The sequence below is a fragment of the Amia ocellicauda genome, chromosome 7 (assembly GCF_036373705.1).
Source record: "Amia ocellicauda isolate fAmiCal2 chromosome 7, fAmiCal2.hap1, whole genome shotgun sequence".
In the NCBI taxonomy this organism is placed as follows: Eukaryota; Metazoa; Chordata; class Actinopteri; order Amiiformes; family Amiidae; genus Amia; species Amia ocellicauda.
The window spans coordinates 42107393-42119546 of record NC_089856.1 but is presented as its reverse complement, the minus strand read 5'-3'; the positions used below and the strand labels follow the sequence as shown (position 1 = coordinate 42119546).

The 12154-nt window shown below is 35.8% G+C and overlaps 1 protein-coding gene across 1 annotated transcript; it reads left to right on the top strand.

Moving 5' to 3' along the window:
- The first annotated feature begins 622 nt into the window (after positions 1 to 622).
- ostn (osteocrin) lies at positions 623 to 9215 on the top strand. Its single transcript, XM_066709748.1, has 5 exons — positions 623 to 902; positions 2437 to 2535; positions 4252 to 4469; positions 6953 to 7045; positions 7753 to 9215. Exons 2-4 carry the CDS (start codon positions 2437 to 2439, stop codon positions 7035 to 7037), a joined length of 402 nt encoding a protein of 133 aa, XP_066565845.1. The 5' UTR covers positions 623 to 902; the 3' UTR covers positions 7038 to 7045; positions 7753 to 9215.
- Positions 9216 to 12154: the final 2939 nt, after the last annotated feature.

Below are 12154 nucleotides of genomic sequence, written 5' to 3'. Positions count from 1 at the left end.
AAAACTGTATCTACAGTACAGTTTGAAACCTTGGAGAATGCTGATTGCTTTAAACTAAATGAATGATCATTTTGATTTCCAAAACTGTATGTCAAATTGTACAGTATTTTAATTGCATTGGATGTCTATAAATCCAATCTACTGTACACAGCTAAAGTAGTATATATCTTCTGAGCATGAATACTACTACTACTACTACTACTACTACTACTACTACTACTAGTACTAATAATAATAATAATAATAATAATAATAATAATAACAGGGGATGTGTATTTTTGTAGTATACTTTATCTGCTTATAACTAAGAAATATAATTACTCTTAGTGAAGACATTTCATGTTAACAAACAGCACAGATACATTAAAATATTTAACATAATAACTTGTGATATTACTATAGAATATAATGCAGCAGAGGTGTGTCCTTCATGAGCAAATACCAGGTCTGTATACCTTTAAGACTGTCACTCTGTACCGGGCTTCATCATCTCTGTGATGTGACCTTTAGTGCATTTTCTAGGACATTAATTTTTGCTCTGTTGTTGGTAGCAACAATCAAAGCTGAAAGGAATCCAAAGCAAAAGGTGAAAAACATTTCCCCTTTCTTCCCAGCTCAGCTGGTCTCCTTAAAATCCAGACACTTAATTAGCAGCTAATAACCCTGATCAGTGTAATAAATATTAAAATGTCTGAAGGAGAGAGGTTTAGGGCAAGGAGCAATGGAAAATGTTGAGAAATGATGTCAGAGCAATCGGGACCACGGATTGGAGTGGAGATACCCGAGCAGAGACTATAAAACCTCAAAGTCAACACCAGGAACAAGCAAAGAGAGGGAAAACTTGAACTTGAGAAATTCCAGGAACTCTCTGTTGTTTGTTTGTTTCAGGTTTCTGAAGAAAGGTAAGAAGAAAGACAATTGCATGGTGGCTAATGCTGTTCATATGGTTTGTTCTTATGCTCTGTAACACAAAGGCAAGGTTTGCTTTACAGACCCAGTAGACATGAATTTGGAGAGAGCAATGGTAAACAAAGTGTTTTCAAAGCAATGCCAAGAAGAGAAAGAATCTTAAGTGACATTATCTTGAATGATGTGAATGCAATGTATGCCCACAACCGTGGTATTTTTATTTCTGTTGCAATGTAAAATGTATTTGTGATCAAGTGCCCTTCTTTCCAGCCTATATATACTGCTAGTTTTAAAAGTGTAACTGTGAGGGGGGTTATTTTTAGGAACTGCACATGCTAAAATGAGTGCATGTTGCTAGACAATGAGTTTTGAGCTGTGCTGAATTAAAAGTTGTCTAGAATTCAAGCAGAAAAAAAAAAATATATATATATATATATATATATATATATATATATATAGATATACATTATTAGGTCATTAGTAAAATTAAAAAAGAGATGCAAATATAGACCATTTACAAATGTTAGTTATGTGTAAATGAATTGCACGTCCAAATTTACTCTGAAAATGCTACCTCATAATGATATATTGTATAGTAGACTCATTATAAGTTAATTGTTTTCTAATTAACATGGAATTGATTCTTCTTGAATGAAATAATGTTAGACTGTCATAAAAATATTAATCAAAAATTCAAAGGAAAAGTACATCTGAGTAAAGAGAAAAGAGCTATTGAGCAATATTTTATATTGTTTTCTGCAATTAACCAATGTATCAGTGTCAAAGCTGAAAAATACCCTGGCTTTTTAAACATGATTAAATGAGATTTAAACTAACTCTATTTAATGCAGCTTACATGAGATGAGAATGTTTAAAATGTTTTCTTTGGTTTTGTTCTCTGGAAAATGTGTTCAAATATATTTAGCACATGCTATCAATACCAAAGTTTAACTTCTAGAAGATTGACAAGGTGTAAATGGATAAGAGCACCTGCCAAGAAATAAATAATAAAATAAATTATAATAATATGCGTCATAAAAGTAGTTTGTTTGTTTTTTTAAGTGGGAGGAATAGGGCAAACAGAAAATGCTGATGTGCATGTTCTGACATTAAAGTGCAAAGCACACCAGGAGATTCATGGGTCAGGAGCAGTATATCAATTTGCACTTTATAAAAAGGGGAGTTTATATTGGACAGGGCCCGTGCCGTCTTTCTTGGTTTCTCAGAAGGAGCTTTGTTGGAAACGCAGCGGAATATGTGTCCTACCCATTCGAGGTTGTCGTAGATTTGGTTACGACCAAATTGGTTAATAATAATAATAAACAAATAATTAATGTATGTGCATTTCTGACCTGAGCTGTTTCGGATATTTGTTTCCAAAGTGATTAAACTCTTTCACGCTCGGTTTTGGATTTTGTTATTACTTGCTCTTTGTCTGTCTCTGTCTTTGCCAGCACCGCCTACTTAATGAGCAAATTGTATCCTCTCCTGTTCAAATGAATGAAAGTCTCATGTGCTGTTTTCCAGATGCTGGGCTGCAGGTGCATTTTAGTCCCCTGCCTCTTCGCAGTGACTCTTCTGCACTGGAGCAAAGCAACACTGCAGATGCCAGAGGGGGCGCCAGAGGTGAGCGCTCAAATTTTACAGTGCATGTTAAGTCTTGACTCAACATCGATGTGCAACTCCTTCTGTAGTGCATTGAGCTGCTACATTTAACTGAATAGCTTATTCTGTGCATACATTTATTGCACAACATTTAATGATTGAAATTAGAGCTGCTTTTAAAACATTATTACAATGATAAAGGGTTTGATTTAATGTTCCTGTGGTTCGCCTATACTGTTTTGCCGGCTGAGTGTAGTATGTTGCATATGACAGTCTGTGTGTTCACCAATGGAAGTCAATGCATAATTAATATAAATCAGCAATATTAAAAATAATAAAAGTCCTACACTTGCTACATACAAGTCTGGCCTTGAAGTGACAGGGTGGGGATGCTGGGGAGCTGCTATAATCAAACAGAACACCTCTCAATGAGTTTATTATAGAGAGTTATATTTAGGTCCAGCATGACTAATAAAATGGAGTTAACAACAGATATTCTAAATATACTTTCATTATGCAAGAAATCTATTTTAGTGCTGGCACATTTCCTGCAGTCTTTAGTATTGAAGTATTAAAGACACAGTAAAACACGTTACTGGAACTAGAACAATAGTTACAGAGGCAACCACAGTTATGTTATAACATGCGCTGTTTGTTGCAGAATACAGAAGCAAAGCGTGGGTCAAATTTCCGTATTTTACTGTGTCAGTCTGGGATTGTATTAACATTTTAGGAATACAAACATAAATTCCTGATTGGATCATAGGCTTTAAATGTCTACTAACAGTGCAGGATGTGACCTGTCAAAGCTAGAACAGGTATTGAGACATGCCACAAGCATCACTGGAGTTCAGGAGCGTGCAGCTGGTTAGACACATTTGAAAATCTCATCATGATAAGGAGTTATCTGTCCTCTTCCTGACAGCAAAGCCCTATCATTTGTATTGCTGGTGAAACTGTCTGAAAAGAAACCTATAGCTTGCTTGTGTGTATTTTGGAAAGGGTCAGTTTAGTAAATTGGAACTCATTCTGACAAGAACGGAATATTGTGTGTTTGCTTCCATATGAAGACAATGTCTAGCAAATGTGCAGTAGTTCATGAGATTTACCAAGCCCAAGAGAAAGAATTCAGATTTCCAAAATGTTCTCTGTTCATTTTGGCTCTTTCTTCATACATAGTAACTGGTAGGAATATGTCACTTCCGTAATACCATTACATGGTACAAGCGTGCAATTACATGCTCACATCAGCTTATGCAAAGAAGCTAAAAAATAAACACAGTAATTCTCCTTGTGGGAGGCTAGAAAACCAAGAAATGCCCCCAGCTTAGCTAGAGACTAAAGCAATGGACATTAGGTAATGGACTAAATAAAGATAACAATTAAAGAATAAATTACATTTCTGAGATTCTCAATATTAACAATAGGTCTGTTTGGCTCACTGTGGATCGGATAGGACAGGGTCACAAATATTCAGTATCTGTATCCATATTTCTGCAATTACTTAAAATCTAGTTTAATAATTCATCCTTTGTCATTTTTTATATCTACCTACCCACACAAAATGTACCAGCACACAGCTACCATATCCTACCCTTTAAATGCGATTTATCAATAAAGTTGTATTTTTAAAACTTGTCTGTTCCGTTCGCTCTCATTCGGGCTTGATATGTAAACGCATCTGTCGGGCAATCGGACCACCTTCGATCATCTCCATCACTTGCTCATGCCTTCCAGTTTTTGGATTCGTCCCTGCTTGAGGAGATGGACTCCAGGTCTCACTCCAGTGAGGAGAAGTCGGCTACCGATCTGAACGCCAAACTCATGCTGCTGAATGATCTGGTCAGCCTGGAGAACGACGTGATTGAGACCAAGAGGAAGAGGAGCTTCCCTGGCTTCGGCTCTCCCCTGGACAGGCTGTCCGTGAACAACATGGATTTGAAAGGCAAGCAGAGGTAAAGAACTGGGCATCGTTTATAACGTTGCAATAAGCATCGCAGCTCATCGTGTATAACCGTGTTATCTCACTGTAATAAGCATGCCAGCTTCCTGCTGTCCTTTGGGCTGATTTAAGGTCAAAGCCACTGCCTCAGGCCCATACCAAATGTTGCAATAGCATTATGCTATGAAAAGCACCTAAATACCGATATTCAACCAAAAGACAAAGGAAAAGGAGCAGCTATTTGCATGGTAGCTAAATTTCAAAAGTGTTTATCCTAAGTGAATGAGCCATGGTCACAAAATGTGTTATAATGTATCCCACCCCCATACACACACACACACTCATTTCACACTATTTATACATTTACTTCTTTTCCTCTTCATCTGAGGGAAGACATGAACTAATATTTAGACAAGTGGTGTGTAAACTTTGGAATGCCACTTCATATAAATCAATCTGAGTCAGAGAACAATATTTATTAAACTAAATGAATCACCGAATAACATTATTTCAAACAAGGGGTGTGAAAATGTTCAGCTACAGCTGCATTCTGTGACATGGGCTCTGTAGGCAGACTAGGTACAGAGAGGCAGGCTAAGTCTGGGAACAAGGAGAAGGAAGGGTGCGTTTATTTATACAGTGAGGAGGCAGGCATGATAGATAGACCTAAAACCAAATAAATATCTAGCTCTTCTCTTTGCCTAACTAAACACATAAAACAGATCCCTATCACAGAACTACCATAAAGACACCACAAGACAAATACGGCAAACAGGCCAAATCCAGATTCAAAAGGAAGTCCAAGACGTTCTTCTATCCTGTGAAAAGGTGTCACTGGGTATAAGGTTTGGAGTCTGAGGCTGGCAGTTGGTACTAGTCTGGATTCAGTTCAGTTGGTAACATTTTATTTATATATAATTTATTAATGCTTAAAAACCTTTATTGGATGATTAATCTATCAACATCAATTTGTTGGTTCTACCTGTTTTATTATTTGATACATAGTGCTGTATTGATATGTTGTAACTAAGTTACAACATGTATAATAATCTTAAAAATGTATAAATGTAATCGTAATATAATGTGTAACTCAAGAGTTCTGTTGAAATGCTATAAAATAGTAGTATCTCTAATACAACCATGACTAAGAGTGCTTTTTGCATTCAAACCAATTCAAATTTTAGATGTCAAGATTAGATTTGAATGCATGTATACTGCTCCCAACATTAAATTAAAAATACCTGGGCATTTAAGTGAGGGAAAAGAATATATGCAAATAATATACAAACTGTCAAAATAAAATCCAAGGGTCGGGGTGTGCTGTTAGGTAAGCAACTGCAATATAAAGTATTTATACACTTCACTTGTTAGTCAGTGATTCACTTAGTTTAATGAATATCGTCCATTACATTAAACCAATTAAACATATTTTTTGTTGAGTTTGTAAAGCATAAAAAAATGTAAGGATTCCAGTTGGCTGAACTGAGTTAAGAGTCATATTTGTATCTCCTCTGGTTTCAGTGATTTTACTGTAAGTCATCTAATGGTTTTAAAATTACATTGAGACGCATCAAAACCATCTCACCAAAACCATGGCTTAACATCCAATTGCATGGTCCATATTTCAATTTTGTATTTGTCACATGGGAGCTTTTCTTCCAGGAAATAAAATTTCATCTCAACTCACATCACAGTACCGACAACTTTGATGTTAAAATGTCTAGATCTCAACATAAACATACTGGGGCTACAATGTCCAGAACTTTTAGTACTTTAAATACATTATAATTAAATAGAAACTTTCCTTCTGTCCTAGGAATGAATTAAATCATTTCTGGGGACTTAAATTTATAGTTACATGTATGTGTGCTGTAAGAGGACCCTGTTTCAATGTTATATTTGTATTAAACTGGCACAGTAAAGCATTGCAGCCATATATAAATGAAAATAGTTAATTCGATAAAATCACTGGAAGTGCATTGTCAGTGATAGCCAAAATCATTACTAAACTATATAAATAGACATATTATTATTTCAAAAAATTTGAATAGTCATTCTGGTAATATATTTGGCTTTTGATCAATAATTACCCCTCATCTAGGGCCAAAAGAAGCAAATGCAGTAATTTTTTTATGTGATGTAACTCTTTAGGAGTAATACAATATTTTCTTTTAGCTTAAAAATACAACACTGTGTCTGACCCTGTGCTTAATTTTAGGACAGTTTCATTTGGGCTCCCCAGATTCAGCTGAAATTTTACCTCTGTTATTTTAACCAAGAGGGACATTTTATAGAAGCTACAACAAATGACAAGTACAGATAAATGATACTTTAGAAAAATAATGAACTAAACTCACAACATGTGGGGCTTTTATGTCACTCAGCTTCCTAAGAATTATTAAGTACCAGAATATATCTAGGGCATTTTGAAATCTGTGTGTGTTTTTGATGATTTTATTAATCAGTAAAGATTCAGATTAAATATTTGTATCACAGGAAAGTAGTAGACACACCGAAGAGAAGAGTTCACTCACCGATAGACCGGATTGGAATGAATCGCATCTCCAACAACAGGGGGTAACTTGGAAGGTATGACTCTTGAAAAATGTCTTGTGGCGCCATGCTTTAAGGTTTAACTGTAATAATTTGTTGAGATGCAATAACAATTATTTCATATTTCCATGAGGATACATGTTTTGCCAAGTTTGCACCCACCATTACACCACTATTGGCAAAAATATTTTACATAACTTAAAATGCTGATTGGACACTTGTACTTTTCAGTTGATATATCATTTTTGTAGGCAACAATCTAGTTTTGAAAAAGGTTATTACTGGTGGCAGATAAATACGCTATCATAATATTTTCCAGCTACTATTGGAAAAAACCACTAATGTGATGAAAGGTTGAATTTACATTAAATAATGTGGTAACAGATACCTGCATTTATATACTTTGTTCATAAAAAATATATTGTAACCAAATTATATGAATAGCGGTTGCTAATGTTAAATTACATTACAAAATGATTACAGTAATGTATGCAATTTCAGCTTTACATTCAAGTTTACATTTACTTTTAATTATGTTGCAATAGTGGATTTTTATTAGATTAAATTATAGTTAATTCTACCTAACTTAACATGTCTCAGTACTGACAGTCAGGAAAAGGTTGAAGTTTCACACAGGGATGCAATGACACTGCATGATGTATTAATGTAGAATAGCAAGGCAGATCCTAGGGTACGATTGTTAATATATATATATATATATATATATATTGATTTATTTTCAGGTGGAATATCCCCAAACATGGTTTGAAGATGCATGGAAAACATTTTTCACCCCGAATTCACTGTAATTTGCAATGTGATATAGCATTTTGGACTGTCTTATACCATTTGTATTGTATCAGGGGTCTGGGCTTATCCGGTGTATAGAAATCAAAGAATTGAACTAGAGCAGGTCAAACCATTGAGCTAAATCTGCACATACAGTATGTACATATCATTATCATTCTATTACTCATTTAAGCTAACACCATCTGCATGAGCATGTATGAAATCCCCCCCGCCACACACACATACACAAAGCAAACTCTAGATTAAATGCATTAAATGCATATGCACCAAACAAAACATATGTTTTCTTTTCTTTTTTCACCCAGTTAACTGATAAGGCCACTGAACTATTTATTCTGCATTCAGTGTACTGTATGGAAGCACAAGAGAACAAGCCAGTTCAATGTATGTGACTTGGAAAGTGAAAGACAATGCAAACAATGCATCTACTTCCCTTCCCAAACAAAATTCCCTTTGGTACCTTCAGTTACTATCTCCAGTTTATATTGTGGTAACATTTTAAAATGATCTTGATACAAAATGTAAATACAATGGAGTTGAAAATAGTGTTATGTATATAATCATGGCTTCACATTACATATATTGGAATTCCATTATTCATATTTGAAACGTCCCTTTAAATTAATCAAAGATAGTGGGATTTGGATTTTAAATTTCTACACTATTTTTGGATCTTAAATGTCTGTCTGGCTGAATAAGGATGTCAATTAAAATATTGACAGCTTAGCTGGTGAAATCTAGATGTATATCAGATCAAGCTCGCCTTAAAATGGCACAAAAATGTTTCTGATGCTTTTCTGATGTGTCTTATCATTCCAAAAGACCCCCCACCTCCAAAAACAAAACAAAAACACCAGACGGTCGTACTTCCACTAAGAACAACAGTGCTTGTACATCACTGAACCCTCTGGAAACTGGAAGTGACTTTATTAATCTGTCGAACATTTCTTTGGCTCTCTACAGTATATTACATTTAGGTTGCTGGCAACCATGCTTTTACTGGGAACCTTAATTTAGTAAGCAAGTAAAGACTATACTCCAGTATTGGATTATCCCAGTTCAGTATGATTTTAATGCATTTGTTTCCCTTTCCATGCCACATACAATGATTCAGAGCTCACTCCCTTTAATAAAAAAAGACACAGGTTTCAGGTGATCCATCTGCAACTGCTAAATGTTTCTAGTATATTCCTTCAGATGCTAAACCCATTGCCTTTGTAAAACTAGGTCTTAAAAAGCGCCATATTGACGATGGCTTCTCTACCAATGAAGGCATATGTTTTCTTTATTAACTGTATTAAATGTACAGAGGGTAATTTAATTTGGGGGACAGGATGAACAATGAAAGGCAGGAGTTTCCATTAATATAAATAAAGTGTGTAACTGTTGGCAAGTTTTTTTGTTTTCTTTTCATTCCTTTGACCCGCAAAGCAATGTTTCACGTGCTGAATATCAGTCACCTGACTTTATTCTAGTGGGAAACAAGACACAGCATACGGCCTCCCAAACACTAATCCACTGAATCTTAGCTTGTCATGATACAAGATCAACTCTTCCCTTCTTAAAATATTGGTGTTGTATACCTCTTGTCTAAACCCATTACCAAAAACAATCAACTAATAGTAATCAAGGTGGACATTTGATGCCACGACTTGATTGTGCAGATGTTTAGGGCATTTTCAATCACTAAACTACCTCAAGGCATCCAATAGGGAATTAAAAACAAAACTCACAGGTTCAACAGACAGAAAAGTGTGTCACGCAGTCTGTAACTGAATTAGAAATGCAATTCAGGAGACAAGCAGTGCAGTACTTTGTGAGTTAAGATAAGCCAATAAGCTAGGCCAATAATATTTAAAAGTCTATTCTATATGAAAGGTGATGATGCCAGAACAGTGGTAACAGCTCATTTAATTTACTGTATGTTTGCATTTGAGCAGCCGAGTTCATGATCCGCAGTGATATTGAGAGTGCACAGTCACCCAGGAGTGAATTACAGAGCTGCAGACAACAGCAGAATAATAAGAAGAGCGAGAAACAAAGATTGTACTGAAAATATAAGGGTCTTTCTTGCATTTAAACTTCAACTCAAAATAATATGAACATAATTAGACATAAAAGAAAGAATAGGACAAAGATACACAAGTTCCTGTCAGAGGGGCTCCATTTATAGCCTTTTGCATACAGAGAAATCAGATGCAGGCGTGTTAATGTGAGTCTCAAAAATTAAACCCAATACACATTATTACCTCTTATAATATAACCTAAATTAAAGGGTATTTTCCTGGCTCATTCGATATCACAAACACATTATTTCCTTGGTTACCTCTTCCTTCACATTGGAAACTGGGTGTGGTTTTTAGATATCCCGTGCCTCATGTTGTTAAAACAGTCCTTGTAATGCCAAGGAAATACAAAGATCACTGAGGTAATTGCACAAGCCCTGGTAAATAAAAGCTAATGCCAACAATTCAGTTTGTTTTTAATGTCCTTAAGGTTCTATTAAACACAACTTCGAACAAACAAGAAATATCCTACTTTGACCAGTTTACACGAACGCACCTACGTGATTTATCACCGCAGCCTCTCGGCCCAGAGGTGTTTATTTCTCATTAGGGTACCCGTTCTTGCTGAGTTCTGTTTGACCTGATTTGTTTGTTGCCGACTGAAATAAACAAAACAAACCCTGACTGCGTCTCTAGGATTCCCCGAATGCAACTTCTGCCTCATTAAGGCAGTACCCAGCCTGAGCTAATCACTCTCCCCGACCTGCACTAAGAACTGCATTCTGGTCGGTGAAAGGAAGACCTGAGCAAAAAACAAAAACTGGAGATGAAGGGACAAATCTCCCAAAAGGTCAACTGGCTAAGCTCACAAATGTAATTCACAATCATAATTCACTTCCTAGTTTAAATAGTCCAATACGGGACACTTTTCACCCTCATATAGTCCTACAGCTGCGATGATGAGATGCGTGCCAGATGCATTGTGGGATTTGTCCTAGAAATAGGTGAAATTGGCTACCAAAGGCCACAGTTGCACTTTTATTCAACTGCAACTCCAGCTTTGGTGGATTTTTCATCAGCCGTTGGCATTCAGTATTCAGTGTACATCCTCGTGTGTGTTTTCACTAGAAACACATAAAAATAAAGAAAGGGGCACTCTGTAGAATACGTCATAAAAACTGCTGCATTAAGTCATTAGCGTCAGGTGTTATGTTTTCAGTAGAGCATTGCAGGAATAATGCCATCCTGCCATTGCCTTCTCTCTTCTTCAACCAGTCCTATTTGTATAGCTGTGAAGCCATAATAAAGCTATACTACATACATAATAAAGCTATATACATGGTCTCACTCAACTGATCAGTACCGGAGCGTAATGGTTTGCATAAACAAACTGGAACACGATGTGAATCATTATTTTCTGTGTGTTCTGCAAAACCTAGCCATTTGACCTTTAAAAAGTCTGGCCTATGTTATACATAAGTTACCATTTTACGTGCGGAGATCTAATTAAAGGCAGACAGCTCCCTGCAGATGGAAGTAATTAATTTCTAATTGTGGGCCTTGTGAAGCGAAGTATGCGAGAAAGGCAAGACTTCACACACACCCAAACACTTTATCCTAGGCTCGAGAGTGTTCCTATACCTTCATGGTTCATCTCTGAAGTGAGTTTTATTACTAATTCTCAGTGTGTGCCATATAGACTGTGTTGTAATGTATATGACATTGCAACAGAAGGCTGTATTTGCGTGTCAGTGGGCAATTAACGTGGCCGAGCCAAAAGTGTGCCACAGGTATGCAAATACACCGCTAGCTTTTTATAATTCAAATTTGTATGTTCTGCCTTCAGAGACTATTATTTCAAAGCACTGAAACAAAAGCATGCAATAGAGACGTAATACATTTAATAAGTCAACAAATTCATAAAAAAAACGTCATAAAAACAATATATAAAAACAAAACACGCTAACACACATTCATAAACACACACACGCACACACACACACAAGTAAGTTGGGTTTTGCAATGTTTTTTTTGTTTAGTTTTTTGTTTTTTTTATAATCAATGTGATTTGTTTTTTGTTTGGTTTGCTCCTAATGCTACAGATCTGTTATTAGAGTAGAATGAATAATACGACCCTATTGAAAACTACAGGAATGCTTTGGAAAAAGTGTGATATACAATACTGTGCTGAGTTCTGGTTATTATATTACTGAAAGGACACTGCTGCCCTGAAAGAGTGGATACAGATCTTGAGGGTTTTCTCACTGTAGAAATCACCCTTGGCTCATTTTATATTTTGATTGTCTTGAACCATGTCTCTCTTGGTGAG